We start from the raw sequence: 21,867 nt of genomic DNA, 5'->3' as shown, positions 1-21,867 counted from the left end.
TTAACTTATTGTCCCATCCATGGAAGATATAAATCCCCACAAACCCCAACCCCAAATCAGTTATCAAGAAGAAAAAAAACACAGAAAATTTTATCACAAACATTTATGATCGTCTGCTAAATGCTAGTACGACAATAAGTACTCCTGTTGGTCTTAGTGGAAATGTTGTGCTCGTTGGTGGACTGCATCCCACTAGGACATAGCCTACATAGATAAACGCAGGCTCTCTGAGAGAGAGAGAGAAAGAGAGAGAGGAGCATGAGCGCATCTGCCTTCTGTCAAAAGTGACAGCTGTGTCCACTGCCTCCCCTGTAAAGGAAACCTACCATTATTCCACAACGAGCTTCATCAGGCTGGCTACCTCTGAGGTGTCGGGCGTCAGTTCTGCTGTCTCGCGTTGTTATATTTTTGTTTCATAATATGTTTCGTCTGGTTTCAGTGAGCACATCCATGCGTTACAACAGCACGCAGCGACATTTCATCTGACGGCGCGAGAGTTTTGAGTCCCAAAACTGCAAGACATTTGCTTTCATACAAACCGGTTTTCTTTTATTTTGCATTTAGACTCGGTGACTTTTCACTTTCGCGAGGATCCCATTAGCATTCACGTGTCCTTTTTGTTTATTGCTGGGGCTATAAAGACTTGTTTCTACAATGTTTACGAGTTTTAGATGATCGTATTTTGTCTTGCTCGGTCGTCCTTGAAAGAGAGAGAGAACCAGAATAAGAGGGATCTTGAATCTGTCCACGCGTGAAAATGCCTGTGCGCCGGGGACACGTCGCTCTTCAGAACACTTATCTGGACACCATCATCCGGAAATTTGACGGGCAAAGTGAGTTTAAAAACTTTGTATTTTCTTTCTTTGGGATAGAAGATATGTTATAGCTCAGAAATGTGTTATTGTAGTCTATTGTAGTCATAGCAATGTTGTTTTTTGTTTAGCAATTGGGGTCGTATGCGCACTCGCGAGAAACTGTCAGAGAGCGAGCGGCCATTGGAAGTGTGTAGGTCAGTCATTGGTATCAGTTTGAGATTTGATTTGCATGGCAGTTGATCATCAGGTGAGAGAGCAATTCAACAAACCCGGCTTATTTGAGCTACATTATGTAAATGCAGTGAAAAAACTAATCTAATGACTAACATGGAAAATTGCAAACAACCATCTGTTTTTCCATTCTTCTCTGTTTGTGCGCGCGTGTGTTTATGTCATGCACCTGCTTTATTCATTCAATTATGTTTCCTGATTTTGGACAAACGTGTCATTACACATAACTACGGAATGAAATTTGCATAATATCAGTTTTCATATACGTTAACAAATTCCAATGTGTAGGCTATTTGACCACATTTGTTGACCACTCTCTGTTTCAAAGTCTGAAGGAGGAAACATTTTTAACAGAACGTTTACAAGTTTTACCAAGTTTTAGTTTTATCTTTATGAAGAGCCCTTTGAAATTTGAGATCCAAATCCTAACCTTAATCTCTATCCATGGCCTAATTACCCTAAATCTAGACTTACCCCATGATAAACCCAAAGCATGGTTTATGCCTGCTCTGTAAGGCCCTTAATGAGAGTTCATCCCCAGAAGTCAAAATAAAAAAGGTCATGGTATCTTAGTAAATGTTTTTATTTATTTTTATATACAGGTGAAAGTAAAGAGTTTCATAAACCCTACAAAAAATCACAAATAAATCAAATAACATTTGCAAATAGTTTTAAAAAGTTTATTTTTTTTCTTTTTCTTTTTCACTAATGTATTTTATGTAACAAACACAACTTTGCCTGCTTGGCATTCATTGAATTGTTTCCTGTGCATTTGTAGATCCCCAAATGCATTTGTGGATTTTGAGACATTTCTAGTCAAAAGACCTGCATACAAATCCACAAATTAGTTAACTCCACCCACTGTCTACGTAAGCCAGTCAGAATCCATTGAGCTGAGTTACACTCTTGCTCCAACCAATCCTGATTTGTTTAGGGCGGTCTTGCCGTGAAATAACTTCATTCATCATTCATTGGCTCAAATCGAAAGTACAACGCCCATAAAATTGGTACAGTAAAATGTTAAAAATTTGGATTTTGTTTGACCATTAGACAATGTATCAAGCCAAGCCACAGTATTGTATTTTATATGCCGTTGAAAATGCCAGAGAAACAGCACTTTAAATCTCTGTTATGGGAACAATGCGTTATGGAAGCATCATGTTATTTAAGATAGAACAGAAAAGCATCAGTAAGTACCTGACTAATGAATGACTGGATTCAACCTCATGATGGATTTGACGGTCTATAGAGCATTAAAATAGTATTTTAAAAGTTTAAAGCATATATTATGATTCCATTTGTCTGTAGAGAAGATATACTGTAGGTGGGTTCTTTTTAAATGCAAAATGACAAAATGGTATTATTTGCTTTTGACGCGCTCTGTCGCACCACTTGCATCCGTTGTAGAGAGGATGGATGGTCCTGATGGAAATATAAAGAAGCCTTAAACTCTAATAAGTTTTTGGAAGCAAGGTGTTTTAACCACACAAACAGCACTTCAGCTCAGTTTTAATGAAACGCCCATAGAATGCAGTTCCTTTCAGGGGTGTAAAATTAAACTGTTCCCATCCAGAGTGTAAAGCCAAATGTAATTCGTTGTAGTGAAAACATGCTACGATTGGCCAGCGCAATATGGCTGTTATCTGATTGGCTTAGGTAAGCGGTGGGTGGAGTCCACTTATTTATGGATTTGTATGCACGTCTTGACACTAGAAGTGTATCAAAATCCACAAATGCGTGCAAGGATCTACAAATGCACAAGAAGCGATTCACAAATGTGTGCAGTAATTCACAAATGCACAGAAAACGTTTCACAAATACGTGCAGCCATCCACAAACACACAGGAAATGATTTACAGATGCACAGGAAACGATTCACAAATGAATGCCAGGCAGAGTTGTGTTTGTAACATAAAACACATTTGTAAATATTTTCCTCCCTTTATTAATTTGTGAATTTTATACATTTTTGTGTAACTCTTTACATTTATTTGTGGATCTTAAACTATTTATTTGGAATAATGCAACAATTATATCCCCACACAGTTAGCCAATGTGTGTATTGCTAATACTTCATCTTTTAAGTATACAAGCATGTATATGTGTGCCTGTGCATGTAGATATTGTGAATGTGAGCCTGCAGCTCCTCTTTTCTCTCTCTATCAGTAAAGACTAAGTGTCATTTTGCGGCTGCTAGGCAACCATCTCAGTGCATTGTGTTCTATTCCTGAGGTAAAAAGGCGATAATGAGTTTGATGTTGAGGGGTATTAAAGTTCCTGTCACCAAACACAATTAACATTCAGAGATGGAGAAACAACATTGAGTTTCAGAGATAAAAGCAAGTAGTGTGTGTCCTTAGAGGCACAGGTAAAATACCCTTGAATATATATATATAGAATTTGAATTTGCTAAAAGGAGCTAAGAATTATTTCCATTCAATCTTAACCGTCTTAAGATGAACTGTGTTGCTCTCCACCTGTTGAAGCTGATGTGTGATTCTGCTCTTGTGCAAAAATAGTGCCTGTCAGCAGATTTCCTGTTATCAAAGCAGCCATCGGAAATACAATGTTCTGTAGCATTAAACAGACTGAGGAAGGAGAAAGAGAAAAGAGAGAAATAAAACAGACATGACGATAATCACATCCATGACGATAATCACATCCAAATCATCCCCACAATCAAATATGCATTAGATGATTTTTTTTTTTGATAACCTGAAAAAAAAGTTATGGATTTAAAAATTAAAAGTTAAAAATAAATTATTTTTAGGTCACTAATAATTGTAAAAATTAGAAGCATTTTCAAAAATTATCTCACACTTCTAAAATTGAATCCAAACATTTGTATCCTGTATTAAGGAGGAGAGGAGCTAGTTAAGACACTGGGAAGAAAACATAACTCTCAGTAAGAAAGTCCGGTTACATAAAAGTTATCAGTTCTCATTTCTCTAGCAGTTGTTTTGCATTTGCTTTCAAACATGTAGGCTAGTTTAAATACCGTTCACAACCCTCTTGATCAAAAGTTCAGTGTGTGTTAAATGCATTTTTAAATGTCTTTTTTTTCTGATAACAGTGGAAATGTTCATGTCAATTAATTTTTCTTTCGTAACTCTTTCTTAAAGGGATAGTTCACCCAAAAATGAAAATGTTGTTCATGTTGTTCCAACCCCGTAAGACCTTCGTTCATCTTCGGAACACGAATTAAGATATTTTTGATGAAATCTGAGTGCTTGATCACTCCTCCATAGGCTTCAAAAGGATTGCAACTTGCCGGCCTTGAAAAGTTATGAAAGACATCGTTAAAATAGTCCAAGTGACTACAGTGGCTCAATCTTAAGTTTATCAAACGACGAGAATACTTTTTGTGCGCAAAAACAAACAAAAATAACGACTTTATTTCAACTATACATTTCCTTCTCTGTTGGCCTCTAGTCAGTTATCTTAGTGTAATAGCGTAGAGCTACATCACACGTAGGCTCACTATTGGCCGACGCTGGTCATGTGGGTGATGCGTGTGACGTACAACAACAGAAGCTTACGCAATTATACTAGTGAACTGACTCGAGGCCCACAGAGAAGGACATGAATAGTTGAAATAAAGTCGTTATTTTATTTTTTTTGCAAACTTAAGATTGAGCCACTGTAGTCACTTGGACTATTTTAACAATGTCTGTAATAACTTTTCGGGGCCTGCAAGTTCAATCCCTGAAGAAGCCTATGGAGGAGTATGGAGGAGTGATCCAGCTCTCAGATTTCATCAAAAATATCTTAATTCGTGTTCCGAAGATGAACGAATGTCTTACGGGGTTGGAACAACATGAGGGTGAGTAAATACTGACAGAATTTTCATTTTTGGGTGAACTAACCCTTTAACACTTATTTGACCAGATCGTAAGTTCCTGATTGCTAACGCCCAGGTGAAGAACTGTGGGATTATCTACTGCAATGAGGGCTTCTGTCAGATGTTTGGTTTCTCGCGGGCAGAGATCATGCAGCAGTCCTGCACGTGTCAGTTCCTGGTGGGGCCGGGCACTATGAAGAGCGCCCTGGCACAGCTGGCACAGGCCCTGCTCGGGTCAGAAGAGCGCAAGGTGGAGATCCTGTACTACTCTAAGGAAGGTATGCTGGCCGGGTTTAGTGAGGATTTCACTTACAATTTCCTTGTATACCAAAATATGTCTTGTGTGAGAATGAATTTTTGCATTGTGCTGATGCTCACATCATTACTATCACAACTAATGCAGATACACCAGATACTGACGGCACTGTCTGAACCAGAGATGTCACTAGGCCCTTTTGTTAAATATTGTAATTAACTCCGTAATCTGTACACAAATTCGTGCTCGCCTCAGTCCCCTTTAAAACACAAATGAAAACAGCGGCAGGCATCGGCTCCTCCCCGTCTTTTAGTCAGTGTTATTCAGTATGTTCTTCAATCGGCAGCAGGTGCAGCCCCAACGTCAGAAGCAGATAGATTGTCATGACATCTGCATCTGTGCAGTTCTTTGCCATAAATGCATATTACATAAAGTGTAATTCACGTGCTGCTATTTTTTTATAAATAGAAAGCAAACAAACAAAAAAAAAGAATGATTAAGTAGGACAGATTAAACATATTGCCAATCTAGACAATTACAGATTTGTCTATATTCTTAATGAATATTAGCTGGTTAGTTAAAATGATTTTAAATTAAATCAATATTCAGTTGTCAACTTGATACTTTATGGGTAGTGTAGAACCTATTGTATTGTTCATCCCTATCATAGAATACAAATATTAAATATAGTTTTTAGTCCAATTTAAAACAAAAAATTCAATACCACTGTTGTCAGATTTTGTTGCTGATTTTAAATACATTATTTTTTTTTATTTTTTTTAAGATTTCACCTTTCAAATATAAGGGAGCTGTACATGTACACCTTTTACCTACACTGATATTCAAAATTTTGGAGTTGGTAAGACATTTTTAAAAATAAATTAATACTTTTATTCATCAAGGATGCAATCAAATTGATGAAAAAGTGACAGTAAAGACATAGACTTACTAGAAAAGATTTCTATTTCAAACAAATGCTGTTCTTTTGAACTTTCTATTCATCAAATGATCCGGAAAAAATCTATCACAGTTTCCACAAAAAAATTTTTTAACATTGATAATAATAAAAATGTTTTTATTATCAAATCAGTATTTTAGAATGGTTATTTTAATTTGTAATAATATTTCACAACATTACTGTTTTTTTTCTGTATTTGTGATCAAATAAATGCAGCTTTGGTGAGCGTGAGGGACAGTGTAAGATAACCACCGACTAAACTGACTTGCCTCAAAGGAACTTAGGAAAAAGGTTTTTATTGGCAGCTTTTGAATCGTCACCAGCATTTCATTGTAAACACACTGAGTGACCATATCCACAAATCTTCCTGTTATACCAGTCTTCAGGTTCAGTTATGACAATTTGTATTCCCATCTGTTTCATTAAGCACACACACAAACACAGAGAGTAAAGGCCCGTTCACAACAAGAACGATAACTATGAAGAGAACTATAATGATAACTAGCGTCCACACCAGCGGATGATATTGTTCTGTTTGTTCTAAGCATGCGCTGCAGTTCTGTCGACAACCACTTTAAATGCTTGTGCTCTTCAAGCAGGATAGATTCTGATTGGCTGTCAATGTTTTTATCATTCATCAGTTTGGAAAACAAATTTGTTCTGAAAGTGATTCCTGCGATAATCAAGCATAGGATCAGTTCTGGCAGGTCAAGTCAGTTAAGCTCGAAAGCATCCCTATATAAGGCCCTATTCTGTATTATCAGCAGCTTTATTGTGTTGCTCAGGAGCTAATTACCCTCCTCCATCCCCAGCTCCTCCTCTCATCCACAGTCAGGACTTAGCCTTCGGATACAGCATTCCTCTTCGAATCAGACTGTCATTTATCTTGATTACGTTGTTACAATAATTTAATGTTATTAATAATGTTAATGGTATCTGTAATACGGTTATGTTGGTTCTGCTTGTTCTGTTTACCCTATGAGGGGATTATGGCTGTGCTCCCTGCCCTTATCTTGGAGTTCTTGCCCAGGATGGAACCATACAGCCATCCATTGTTATTGTTGTGGTGTGAATTCTTCTATTCTTTTATATTTAGAGTGATTTTTAAAACTATATATTTACTGTTATTGTTATAGTTATCGTCCTTTGGTGGACTTGCTTAATACAGAGACCAGCTGAGGGCCTGTGTGTCTAACAGAGCCACCAATCCCACAGGCTCTGTGTTTATATCTTTAGTCTCCTCAGACAGGAACAAATGAATGGAGTCATTGGCTCTCTGAATGTTGTTAAGCCAGTGTTTGTGCATGTGTGCATTCATTGTACCTCAGCTAGAGAGTAGACAGGTGTTCCTTCGGCCCGGGTAGCAGTGCACTGGTAACATTACCATGACAACAGGACTCCAGAGACTCACACCCTATCACTAAACTAATGCACTGAGCTCAGATGCACGCATAGGCTGACATGCACACGCTCACACATGCCGCCGCCCCTCTGTTCTTTTTATCCATCACATATTTTAGTGGATACAGCATCTCGATCTGTGTCACAGTTGAGCTGGAGACTGAACAGCACCTTTGTGTGTGTGTGTGTGTGTGTGTGTGTGTGTGTGTGTGAAGGCAGGGTCTATATTTAGAGTGGTTGATGGCCTGCTTTAGTCAAGAGCTGAGGGGGGTCTGGCTGACTTTAATCATGCTGTTCTTTCTCTGGTTTTTCTGTCCTCCTTGCCATCACTCCCTTCTCATTCCTGTGACTCTCTCTCTCTGCTCTGTGTTCTCATACCTTTTTTCACTCCCTTGTTTATCTCCTTTATTACTTTGCTGTTCTTCGTCATGTCTGGGTTAAAAGTACAACTCATGATGCTTTGATTTCTCTGAAAGCCTCTATGAAAGCCTCATAGCCAAAATATAAGTGACCTCTAAATGTTCTCAGTGCATCTGTGTGTTTGTCTGAGGGTTTTGGAGACCAGGGAGTTTCACCAATTAGAAATGATCCCCAGGGGTGAAATCACTTATACATGAACCGGATGTGGATGTTAAAGGACAGAACTGGTGTCATTTGAATTAACAGATTGTCTTTAATTTGAGATAAAACATCCACACAAGTTTTTCATCTACATTACTGTTTGAAAGTTTGTGGTCAGTAATATTTTTGAAAGAAGTCTCTGATGCCCACCAAGGCTGTATTTATTTGATTGTAAAATACATTTTCTATTTTAAGCAAAGTCACCTTTATTTATAAAGAACTTTATACAAAACAGATAGTTTCAAAGCAGCTTTACAGTGATAAACAGGAACATAATGATTCAATGATGTAAACAGACTTCAATTCTGCTGTAAAGCAGCTCTAAAAAGGCAATAGTAAATGGTCATTATTCAGTTGAAATCAGTTCAGTGTTGATTCAGTTTTGTTCAATAACTGTGTAAAGTTATGAAACAAGTTAAATTCAGCTATAAATCAACTGAAGAAAACATTGATGTCATCATCCAACTCAATATCAGTGCGGTCAAATCAATAATATTGCTGAATATTAAGTGGCCCCAACTAAGCAAGCCAGAGACGACAGTGGCAAGTGACCCGAACTCCATCAGGTGACAAAATGGAGAAAAAAACCTTGGGAGAAACCAGGCTCAATCGAGGGACCAGTTATCCACTGTCCAAATGAACAAGCATGTGTGATTATTGTGAATTGATATCAGTCAGGATATTTCACCCGGCTCCTTCTACTCGAAGATTGGGATACATCATGCTGGCATTCAGACAGAGGACTTGTCTGGTTCTTGTAGTCTTTGCTGATGGTCTTTCTCTAATTCTTGGTGTTGTGGTCTCTGAAGACATTCGGGTCATCTCTATGTGCAGGTCTACCATCTTGTCTGAAAACAGACCAGATCCGGCTGACTGCGGTAACTTCAGGATAAGGATGAAACCGAGAGAATAATAAGCGTAGATGGCATTATGGCAAGTACATCAGATGTTATGAGAAGTGTCCCTGATTCTGGTTGACCTAATTTATGCAGCCTAATAATCCTTTATAGCATTTGAATTATAGAAGTGTGAGCGCGTTATGTGAATGCTAGGTTTAATCTAGATTTAAACTGACAAAGTGTGTCTGCGTCCCGAACAAGGGTGGGAAGTCTGTTTCATAGTTTAGGTGAAAAACATTAAGTAGAAAAATGATCTACCGCCCACAGTTGGTTTTAATATTTGTAACAAATTAGCTCAAAGAGGGAAAAATTATGATTAATCATAACTTATAATTTTTAATATTTGAATCAGTTAATATGATTAGCTTGATGTAGCTAAATTAATATTACAATCAAGTTATCAGTTTGTCCAGCGAACAATTTTGATTATTCATTAATTCTAAGAAATTAATTTTTCATGGCCACAGAAAAATAATTCTTTCTTAGAGCATGTAACAAGAACAGAAATCATTAAATTGACTTTACGGCAAGCAGAGTATCAGAACCAGATATGTATTGTGCACAAGTTTTATTAACTAAAAATCACAAACACAACTGTTGATCTGGTTGTTGTGGTAAGACAGCAGAGAGAGTAAGAATCCAAACGCAATTTAATGACAAATATAATCCAAGGTCATATAACATACCAGGCAGAGGGTGCAGACAGGAACAAGGACTTCAAGACTAAGGCAGAGATAAACTTAAGGAACACAAGAACTGCTCGAAATGCTGACGGAGAATGTTAACCCAAAACAAACAAACTAGACATTTAAATAGACAGGGTAATGAGATGATTAACAAGACACAGTTGAAACCAGTAAACTAATAATGAGCAGTGGGTTCTGGGAAATGATGTCCGGGATTTATGGGTAAAACATACATGGGTAATATGGTAAGTGACAGAATGAAACCGGAAATGGAAACAGGAAACGGAAACAGGAAATGAAGATGTGGAAAAGATTAATTCAACTATGAAATGAACCATCATCTTATTATTTTCAAAACCTTATAGAAGGGTTAACAGCTTATTACTAAACCTCTGTTTAGTTAATTGCGCGACACTTGCATTGTCGTTGCAGTTGAAGCAGTTTCGTAAAGTTCCTGATTTGATGGTTCCTTGAGTCAATGGTGTTGAATTAAGAAGATATGATGAACTTGCAGGGTTAGTTCGTCTGCATCATGGTCGTGGAAGTTGCAGATGGCTGGATGTGTTGGGCCTGCTGGCCCGCGACCGCATGGTCGCACCACACACGCACAGCGTCCAGCAGAAGTAGGAAGAGGGGGAGGAACTTGTGTGGATGTGAGTGGGAGTCGTTAAATGAGCATTAATTGGATAGGAGACACGATATAGGTGGGGTTACATTACATACAACTAGTAGTTCTCTCATAAAGCATGCATGAAATAAATACAAATGCAAGAGACACTATACAAGACATAATAATAATCATAAACACAATGTCCTGGGATGCACGTTCATTTATAGAACAGTTTGTCTATAAATGAATGCAGTAGAGTCTGCTTGATGTGGCTTTCCTTTCCTATTAGAGCAAGGCTCTGCATTCTTTCAGGTCATAAAACCATGGCAACCAGAGGCCTGGTTCTCTTACTTTGGGGATTGTCGTATACACCTTGGCTCCTTGTTTTGTGGTTGGTGAGGGATTTTAAAGTTATTTGTTAAATATAACAAATACGTGTTACTGATTTGTCTCAGTACATATTCAAGGTATTATTATCCACTGGCAAAAGATTTGAGACCGCAATGAACGTGAATGACTATTATGTGTTAGGAGCTCGCTCAAGTACTGAGGAGCTAAATCATTCAGGGCTTTGTAAGTAATCAGCAAGATTTTAAAATGTATGCAATGCAATGTTTAATAGGGAGCCAATGCTGTGTTGACGGAACCGGGCTGATATGGTCATAGTTCCTGGTTCTGGTAAGAACTCGAGCTGCTGCGTTTTGGACCAGCTGAAATTCAGGGCAACTTTGAGGTCATAAATGCATGAATTAACTTTTCTGCATTTGACATCGAGAGCATATGTTGTAATTTAGATATATTTTTAAGATGTACGAATGTGGTTTCACAGATACTAGAAATGTAGCTTTTAAATGAAAGATTGGTATCAAAGAGCACACCCAGGTTGAGGTTCCTAACTGATAACGACAACTTGACAGAGCAGCCATCAAGTATAAGACAGTTTTCTAGGTTATTACATGCAGAGGTTTTTGGTCCAATAATTAAAGCCTCTGTTTTTTCAGAATTCAGTTGTAGGAAATGACTAGTCATCCAATTTTTTATATAAGCTATGCATTCCATTAATTTTGTGTATTTGTATGTTTCATCAGGGTACAAAGAAATATAGAGCTGAGTATCATCAGATTAACAGTGAAAACTAATGCCAAGCTTCGTAATGATATCTCCCAAGGGTATCTCCCAAAAATTGCAGTTTTCCCTGCTCGCTTCTCGGCGACTGGCGCTCAACACAAGTTTGGTATCGCTGTAAAGTGCAGCATTCCAACTTTGTGAATATTCATAGCAAATTCTCGATGGCATGAGTCTGAACAAATGAAATTGGATTTTCAAACCCATGCTGATGTAAACAAAACCAGCTTGTTGCTAACCATTACCTTCACAATTTGTTATTTATTGTTATTATTAATATTTTGTTGCATAATTTTGCTACATGGATTGCTGCATGGGTAGCCCTTAACCAGTGACTCAAACTGACAGCTAAGCTGAAAAATCAGTTAGGTAACAATGTTAAATATTCTTTATATAAATATTTTCAATAAAGTTGAACATATAGATATAGGTTTTGACTTGGTGTGTGCCAAATTTGGTGTTATTACCAGGGATTTTAAGTTATGGTTACTTTTGTTTTGGAACTTTCAGAAAATTGTAACTAGATTTTTCTCAAAATTGACTTTGTTGACTTCAAACAGGTGTAGCTCATTCATTTTGAAAATTTGCTCATTCTGACTCATTTAGCCAGCACAGGTCACATTCGTCACAAACTAGTTTTAGAGTTGTTAACTTATGCTTTCTGTATTCCCTTTTTAATTGTATTTGCTGTTTTGAATTAAAATACTCTCTGTATGTTTATTACATTGAATTCAAATGTTTAAAAAGAAATAAGGGGGGAGATGGGGGGTGTCATAAATTTGACATTTTATTTCATTTCATTTCTATTAATGCTGCCTGTGGTGGGGTAATAACAGCACTCTCTAAACTTGAAATACATTTTCACAGTTTAGGGATGAGTACATTTATAAACCATTTTAATTCATAGTCAATAAATATTGGAACATTATGACAAAGTTTTAAGACATATAGTGAAAAAATTACACAGACACTGAAAGAATGTGTTACAGCACTCCACGGTCTCCCCTATTTTTCTTTCTTAGATTCATGTTAACTCAAAGTCAGACCCCCTGAACAACAGCACCTGTGTGTGGGTGTCTTATTGTGTGTTCGTGTAAGTGTGTTTAGACTACTCACAGCCCTCACACTGGTATTTATAACAACTCTCCATGAAAACTAAACTAAATTTCTGCTGTATTTTGTACTCAAACATCTCTGCTAGCTGACATCCCTGTTAACTACATTAATTCTCTTTCTCTCCTGTCTCTCTCTCTCTGCCTTTCAGGGGCGTGTAGGCCATGTTTAGTGGATGTCGTTCCAGTAAAGAATGAGGAAGGAGTCGTAATCATGTTCATCCTAAACTTTCAGGAGCTTTTAGACCCATCTATGAAAAAAGGTGGCATCAAACAGCGGATGGCACACAGTTGGCTACAGGCAGGTGCGTGTACCCCTTTCTCTGTGTGTACTGAGATTCTGGCCCTTTCTGTAACAGCCTTATAAGGAAAACACATTGACTGCTATGCTTGGTGTGATGGTTGGTGTGTAGGTGTAGCCAGAGGCAGCATTTGATAAAGTTGGTGTCAGTGTTTATGTATATGAGAAGAGTGTGTGTATGCATGCCCCAGCATTTCTGTTCAGTATTTAACTTTTATATTAGACTCAATGAGATATTTAGTTGACATAAGTTAAATTGCTTTAAGTTAAAATAAGTAAAAAAAATTATCATTATATTTAATTATATTATATGTTGACAAATAAAATCAAATAATTGTATTATTATTTTGAATATTTGTATTATTGTTATCATTAATGAAACAAATATTTAAAATTATAGTATATAATGTATGATGTTTTTAAACATTATTATTATTATTATAATTATATTATATTTAGTTATCTAACAAATTTTACTTGTTTCATGCCTTAGTAATCTAGTATATAATAATCACAAGAAATCTCTTTAATATCTTAATATCTAGTTTCTCCTAGACAGCAATGTATTTAAATGAGAGAAAATGGGTTCTTTCCTGCTTCAGGCATTTTAAAAGAGATCTCATCACTATCACACACTGTGCCTGTCAGACGTTACTAAAAGGACCTACCAGACTTCAGAACCAGAAAGACTAGAACTCGTTTCTCACCAGTCATGTCCTCTGAGCTTTGAGCAAAAATATATTCCTCTTTGATTATTTAAACTTGTGTTTCTGTATCAGGTGAGAGACGCAAGATGAGGCTTAGAATGCCCTCTCTCCGTGTGAAACGGCAGCCGTCCCTCCCTCAGGACCACTTTGAAGGAGTGGTGGTGGACTACCTACAGGTACATCCGTGCATATACAATACATAAGTTCATATTCTCACAGACATGTGATCTACAGCTCCCCTCCGTGTGTCCTGCAGCCCTCTCATGAGGAGGTGGCCCTGAAAGACCTCCAGATGTCTCCAGACAGCTGCTTAAAATCAGAGACCCAGGCCTTGATTCAGCAGACCCCCTCCTCATGTGGCTTCTCATCCCCACTCTCACGGCCCTCGGACCGGCTAGAGCCCGGCGGACCCCCTATCAAACACAGCCACTCCAGAGAGAGCGTATGCAGCCTACGTCGGGCATCCTCACTGCATGACATCGACGGCACGAGGGACCAGTGGAGCGGTATGAGTGGTTGTGTTTGCAATCATCTAGTTCTTAGTTCTTTCAGAAACATTACTGTGTGCGAAACTTTATTTTTTCTAACTCATCAGACAGTATTTGAAGGTAGAAAGACATCAAGGCAAGAATCCACATAATATCAGGTTGATTGAACGATAATTCGATAATAATTTTGTGCTTACCAAGTAATAGTCATTATTATATATTCTCATGGATGTCTCTAAAACTCAATCACTTGTACTAAAAACGACCAAGGAGAACCCAGTTTCATTTGATAAACATTTAGTACAAACAATGCCATAATTCACAAAAAATAGAATTGTGAAAGAAAAGAATTCATCAAAAGGAACAAACGCAGAATCTGGTTTGTCCACAAGCAAAGGATCATGCTATGATAAAAACAAAAAGCACATTTTCTCTAATAGAAATCCATTATAAAGTAAGGGCTTAACATAAAATATTGTTTGATTCTTTTTTTGGCAGATGTTTATTACAAGTAAAGTCTCAGAAAAATGTCTAGGACATTAATCCACTTTTTCACAGTATTGTGAAAAAGTTTGGTTTGGTGTTGATAAGTTTTTTTATTTGAAGGAATTTCTTTTTTTCCAGCAGGAATGCATTATATTGATCAAAAGTGACATTGACGACATTTATAATGTTACAAAATATTTATATTTCAAATAAATGCTGTTCTTTTGAACATTGTAGTCATCAAAGAAAAAAACATTATCATGGCTTCCACAAAAACTATGAAACAGTACAACTGTTTCAACATTGATAATTATAAGAAATGTTTGCTGAGCAGCAAATCAGCATATTATAATGATTTCTGAATGATCATGTGACACTGAAGTCTGGAGTAATGATGTTGAAAATTCATTTTTTTTATCATAGCAATTACATCTTAAAATGGAAAACAGTTATAAATTACAAACTGTGGTAAGAAATAAAAGTCACTGATAGATATGTCAGATATGTTAGATATAAACTTGCAATTAATTGCAAGATATTAAATTAAGAGTAAAACTAAAGTTGTAATTGTGAGACGTAAAGTGAGAAAGACCTTTTTTGCTTCCTCAGTGATGGAAACCAGCTTCCATAATAAACTTTCCGATAGGGTGCAAAATATTTGGTCTTCCAAAGCCACTGTGTCAGTATGTTTACCAACGTGAAACTGTTTCCTATAACAGGCTTTTACAGTGGAGAAAATTGCAAAGTCGTAAACATTTTGTCTTTATCCTTGGACTGCAGTTTCACTGGCACGAGAAGTGCGAGAGGAGTTTGGTTCTTTCTGGTTCTTTTTTTTTTGTTTGTTCTTTCAGGCATTGACTTTACTGGGCAGTGCAACTTCCTTTTTAAATCATATGTCACATGTCTGATAATTCATGTCAGACATGAGCGGGGATCCCAGCCGGGACTGAGTGGAACAGATGCTTGTCAGTCAGCTTATTGCTGCATGCGCCTTGTTTGATCAGCTCTTCGTCTCTTAGCTGTGATTAAACTCTTCCATTAGCATTAAACAGGTTAACCATTGACAGAGTACAGGATATGCTTTTGATGGAAATTAAGCATTATATTTGAATGTATTCTTGACTACATAATAAGTCTGATCAAAACCAATTGGCTTAAAATAGAAGTAGCTTTTGATAAAAATGAGCTTGATTGGTTTTCTAATGGACTTTATGGAACAACTCCAAAAAGCAGCACAAAGCATAATGAGCATAACAAAGCGTCGCATTCGAATATGTTAAACTGTATCATTGAAGTCTCTGGAAGTCCAGAATAAGACTGGTTGGTTCCCTGCTGAGATGGGCACATGTGGCGTCCTGACAGACCTATTTCTGTAGCTGTAGTCCTAATCAATGCTTTTGTGCGACTGTGATTACCCTCAGCCACCCCTGATGCGCCTGCCGCTCTGCATGTGTGTGCGCAAGCTCTAAAGAGTTTATTCTGTCTCTGTATAGGTGTCTAAATGACTATTAGGTTTATAATAACACATGCATACATATGGTAATGCAAGTCATGTGGCATGACATTGTTTTAATCAAAAACCCTGTGATGTTTTTTATTTATTTATTGTTTTTGACTACTGTGATGAAAACTGATCAGAGGGTGTGATATTTCTTTCTCAGATCTGAAGCCCAGTAACTTAAACTCCACCTCAGACTCTGATTTGATGCGGCACCGTGCCATTGGCCGCATCCCTCAGGTGACGATATCTTTCGGCTCGGACCGCCTTAGACCACCTTCCCCCACAGAGATCGAGATCATAGCACCCAGCAAGATTAAAGACCGCACACAGAACGTCTCAGAAAAGGTCACTCAAGTCACACAGGTAATATGAAAAAGTACTTGACAGCACAGCAACGTATTTCATACACATTTTCATGCAAATGTACTGTATTGTCTGATTCAGTTATTTGTTCCTTTTGTTTCTGTTTCCTAAGTGAGGCCTATTGATTTTGCCTTTTGTGCCTTTTGCATTTATTTATGGTACTGTTGCTATACACGTTGTAATAAAAAAAAAGCCAAGTAATTGTAGATTGTAGAAACCCCAGTAACGTGAAAATTAGGGCTGTCAATCATGTTACAATTAGAATAATTTATATTCTAATAAAATTGTGTGTGCAATATACCAATAATCAAATTAATTGCAGTTATCCAATGTTATAATATAAATGATACATACACCACTGTTCTAATGTTGGCAGTCAGTAAGATTTTATACTGTTTTTGAAAGTCTCTTATGCTCTTTTGGCTGAATTAATTTGATCAACAATACAGTAAACATGCAGTATTGTGAAATTTTATTACAATTTAGAGTAAGAGTTGTCTACTTGAATATGTTTTAAATGTATTCCTGTTTTGGCAAAGCTGAATTTTCAGCATCATTACACCAGTCTTCAGTGTCACATGATCCTTCTCAAATCATTCTAATATGATGATTTGCTGCTCTAGAAGCATTACTTGAAATATTGAATACAGTTGTTTAAATATTTTTGCATAAACCTGATCATTTTTTTCAGGATTCTTTGATAAATAGAATGTTCAAAAGAATTTGTTTGAAATAGGAATATTTTGTAACAATGTAAAATTCTTTACAATCTCTTTTGGTAAATGTAATACATCCCTGAGGAATAAAATAATACATTAAAAAAATTAAACAACGTCCTGAACCCAAACATTTGAATGATAGTTAATGAGTAAATATTTGTATATATAAATGTATTACATATAAGCCTCTAGATCTCTCAATCTATTTTGCAATCAGAATTCTACTCTGTTTTTTAATTGTTTGTCTATGTAGAGTTCATTGAATTAAAATTCAAAGAATTTAATGTAACAGCAATGTAACATGTTAGTGACTAAATTGAATGAAGTAAATTTAAACTAGAAAAGGAAAGTCTGTCAAGACAAACCGATGAAAGCTTGACAAAACCTTATCTGAAGGTTTAAACAGTCTTGACATTTAATGGTTTTATGGGCCTGACAGATTTAATTTCATTAAATGTATCACATTAACTTTGTCATTCTAGTTAAAGTTCCATGAAAGTTCCATTTATACACACCAAAACTACAAAAGTTGCACTAGTTGACATCAAAAACGCTTTCATTCATTCTCGTCAGCCAATAAAAAGGTTGATGACATCATCCACATGATTTACTATTTTGTAACATCTCCACACAAGCAGTTAGTGACCTATTTACAGGGGACCACTGAGTCCTGTGCTGATGTGGGCATTGCTTATTGGGCTGTTGTGCAGGGAACGGACACACACTGACACACTTTTCCTACCCCTGTGTTTTACGTGTGATTATTGCTGTGTACTGGGTTTACTGGAATGCATGCGCGTGTGTTCAAGCTACTGTATGTTATGTTTCACATAATGACTGCAAATGACTGATTGTGCGGGCTCCTCGTGCGATGGTTTATATAAAAATTGAAATATTGTCTTCAAAGCTTAGAGATAAAGAGTGCGAAGTACTAAAAAGAGGGGTGCAGTACAGCAGAGAATGTAGAAGAATCAAAGAAAGACCGTGAAAATGACAGAGAGAAAGAGATTGTATTGGTGACGTCTCTCTCCATGGACACACGTGGGAGACTGTGTGTTGTCCTACCAGTGGAAAAATCAATCATGCTGACAAATCTACTGCCAGCTTGCACATTCCAATCATAAAGCCTGTGTGCGTGTGTGTGTGTGTGTGTGTGTCTGTATTAGTTTTTAATGCAGCATATGACACATTCCAACAGGTGAACTGAACGTTTTTTTCTTTTTTCTTCCTAACTATCTATTATCCTTCTTTAATAATAGTTATTATTATATGTTTCAGTAAGCCTCCTCATAACTATCTTGATATATTTGAGTAAGTTCACAGACTATTATTTAAAGGGATGGTTCTATTAAAAATGGACAATTCTGCCATCATTTACTCACCCTCATGTCATTCCAAACTACTTTTTTCTTCAGTTTTTAAAGAATTTTCTTGAACAAATAGTTTTGGTGACTATTGGCTTCCATTGTATGGACAAAAAAAACAGATATTTGAAAAAAGCATTTTAATTTGCGTGAGCATGACCCGTGTGTGGATGGCTGTGTGTGTGTGTGTGTGGTTGCTCTCTGCTGGTGACCTTGGCTGCTAGGGCTAATGGAAGTAGAGGGCAGTGACAGCAGGGGCCAAAGATACACTGACTGTCTGTTTCTCTACTCACACACACATCTGTCAAAAGTGTGCATGCAAACACACTCTCTTTCTCTGGCCCTCCTACCTACTCTGTTTAGCTCATTTCTATCCTCTATCTCTAAACCTAACCCTGACATGAACCTTTTTTTGCATTTTGGCTTTCTTTTAATTCATCATTTAGCATGTTCACTAAGCCATTCTGAAGATGCCACTGTAAATCACTAGTGTGAAGCTTTTCTATGATCCGTTAAGCATTAGCTTGATATTATGGTATTAAGGCATATGTGCAGTCTGTGTTTGCATTACGTCCTGAGGTAGAACAGGCAATTCCTGGCTTGATAATTGGACTTCGATTTGACACTGAGCAAGAAGGGAAATGATCATATGCATTGATCTTTGTTGCTATTGATTTGTCTATATAACATGACGTACCTAGTTATGTGACCAGCTGTACTGTTTTTAGTAGACTGGTCCGCATGTGAGGAGCATTAACATTTGAATGAAATATGATCATGAATTGTGTAGGTACGTGGGGTCCTACAATCACAGAAAAAAAAAAAACTAGAAATATTAGAGAGGTCATGCAAGTTCTGTAGTCAGTTGGAGCCATTGGGCAGATCTGACATATGGCACAGATGCGCTTTGGGCGACCCAAGTTCAAGTCCTGGCTCAAGGTCCTTTTTCGGTCCTGCTCCTCTCTCTCCTTTCCCTGTTTCCTCCTCCTATAATTTTTTTTTTTTTAGGTTTTTGAAAGAAGTCTCAAAAGTATGCTCACAATGGCTGCATTTATTTGATCAAAAATACAATCAAAAAGTAAAATATTATTTTTCTATTATTAAAATTTTTTTAAAATGTAATTTATTTCTGTGATGTCAAAGCTGAATTTTCAGCATCATTACTCCAGTCTTTAGTGTCAAATGATCCTTCAGAAATCATTGCAAAATGCTGATTTGGTGTTTAAGAAACATTTCTTATTATTATTATCAATGTTGAAAACAGTTGTGCTGCTTAATATTTTTGTGGAAACCGTGATAGTTTTTTTAGGATTCTTTGGTGAATAGAAAGTTCAAAAGAAGAGCATTTATTTGAAATAGAAAACCTTTTTACGGTCACTTTTGATCAATTTAATGCTTCCTTGCTGAAGGAAGGTGTTCATTTCCTTAAAAAAAAAAAAAAAACAACGAAGTCTTAATGACCCCAACTTGTAAATGCTAGTGTATACAAAAATCTGGAAGGACAAGAAAAATCAGGTTCCAGTTGTCCTGCTTTTACTTCAGATAAATCCAGTAAATCAAGAAGCAATGCGGCATAATTGCTCTAATAATAAGTGTAAGTGTAAATAGGCATGTGACATAAGCAGGCCACAGTCCCGATGTAGAGGGCAAATGCAGTGACATTATGCCTCCCAGAATATCAGTGCCAAGCATATAAAGTGTAGTTACAGTGACACTATTCAATACAGGAACATCATTTACACCCTCAACCAATTCACTTTCCTTCAAATTCTACATTAAAATTGAGATTTCCATTATATTACTATTACTTGTACTACACTTGGAACATGTTTTATTAATAAAACTATTAAAAGAAAGGGAAAAACTTAGGGTTTCAGAGCACAAAATAAAGGTCATGTCTGTACATAAGTGCAGTGTGTGAAATACATCTTTTGTAATCCATGTATCACATCCATATTCTGTCTACGCAGACTAATCTTTATGCAAATAGGATGGCTGTTGTCCGTTCCACACCTTTATCAGTATGTGTGTGTGTGTTTGTGAGGAAAAAGAGAGCGAGCGTGGAAGGGCGGTGTTTCCCTGTGTCAGTGCTCTGTGTGTCTGTCTCAGCACTGCTCAGAGAATGCCACCATGAGCTTGAAACAGAAACTTAAGCCTGTAAGTACCAGACTTGCCTTGACCTTTATTTATCTCCTCCTTGTATCTCCTCCTCATCCACTCTCTTTTCTTACCCTCGCTACTTTGTGTGTTTCTCTTTCACTCTGCTTGATTTTCACCTCCCACACCTGGTTAAAAAAAAAAAAAAAAAAAAAAAAAAAAAAGGTCATGCGTGGATGGATTTGACTGACAGCTGATGCCACGCACATAGATCACTGTTAATGGTGTTGTTTCAGTGTCAGACTCTGTTGACTTTTTGTGACTTGTGAGACATGCAAACTGTGACATGTTTTTGCCTGAGGACATGCCCCTTTATTTTCCCTTAATTTGTTTGCCTTTATTTCTTTGTTTTGTCTTCGTGCCGTTCACCATATGCTCATTTTATTTGTAGTAGTGGCTTGTAGTTACATCTCTATATTTTACTTTTGTTTGTTTTTCCAGTTTTTATGTTTAGGTTTTTTATTGCCATTCACGGTGTTTGTTTTGTTTTGTTGTCATTGCTTTGTTTTATCTTTATTTTTTGCTTTCTCTTGTTGCCCTTCCCCATTGTTTTAGTTTAGTCTGTTGTGGTAGAATGTGAACACATCCTTTCAGTTTGCTTTACTTTGTTTTTCCTTCCTTCTCTCCATTCATCATGTTATTGTTTTGCATGTTGAAGCGCAATGTTGCGTGTTAAATCCTTTTCTTCAGGCTGTGAGCAATTTTTGAAATTATTTGTTAATACAAATAGTGCCAAAAACACATCATGGAAATGTTACATTGACCTTAGGTACAAGATAATGCTGTTAGTGATGTTTTGCAGAGTGTATGTTTTACTTTTGAGTATCTTTGTGTGTGTGTGTGTGTGTGTGTGTGTGTGTGTGTGTGTGTGTGTGTGTGTGTGTGTGTGTGTGTGTGTGTGTGTGTGTGTGTGTGTGTATGTGTGTGTGTGTGTGTGTGTGTGTGTCACACCAAGTGTGGACAGCGTGCAGACAGTGGCAATGGATTTGCCTGGTTCCATCATTATGAAACAGAGTGTTAGATTATATCAATAAGCACAGATATCTCGCTTCAGTGAATTCGTGTATGTGCATGTGAGCACCTTCTTTCATTAGGATCTCACCAGCACATGGATTTGAATGTGCGCTCATACAGCATGTTTGTGTTTGTGTGTCCACTGACATGTGCAGACTGATAAGAGAGGATTGTGACTCCACATGATGAGTAACTGTTGATATAGTTACAAA

General features: G+C 37.0%; 1 protein-coding gene across 4 annotated transcripts in view; it reads left to right on the top strand.

The window, feature by feature from the left end:
* The first annotated feature begins 266 nt into the window (after window positions 1–266).
* Window positions 267–21,867, top strand: part of kcnh6a (potassium voltage-gated channel, subfamily H (eag-related), member 6a) — a 47,807-nt gene continuing 26,206 nt past the window's right edge. The window contains exons 1-7 of one of the 4 annotated variants that reach the window (XM_077212726.1): window positions 267–833; window positions 944–1,009; window positions 4,935–5,165; window positions 12,708–12,860; window positions 13,636–13,739; window positions 13,820–14,069; window positions 16,199–16,401. In XM_077212726.1, coding sequence (XP_077068841.1) covers window positions 758–833; window positions 944–1,009; window positions 4,935–5,165; window positions 12,708–12,860; window positions 13,636–13,739; window positions 13,820–14,069; window positions 16,199–16,401 — 1,083 coding nt within the window. In that variant the 5' untranslated portion in view covers window positions 267–757. The remainder of the gene's footprint in view (window positions 834–943; window positions 1,010–4,934; window positions 5,166–12,707; window positions 12,861–13,635; window positions 13,740–13,819; window positions 14,070–16,198; window positions 16,402–21,867) is intronic. The other 3 variants (XM_077212724.1, XM_077212723.1, XM_077212725.1) reach the window with 3 other exon arrangements.

Source organism: Siphateles boraxobius, unplaced genomic scaffold (assembly GCF_051911475.1).
Source record: "Siphateles boraxobius isolate OS27281-9 unplaced genomic scaffold, OSU_SipBor_1 66, whole genome shotgun sequence".
In the NCBI taxonomy this organism is placed as follows: domain Eukaryota; kingdom Metazoa; phylum Chordata; class Actinopteri; order Cypriniformes; family Leuciscidae; genus Siphateles; species Siphateles boraxobius.
This window is presented reverse-complemented; position numbering and strand designations above follow the sequence as displayed.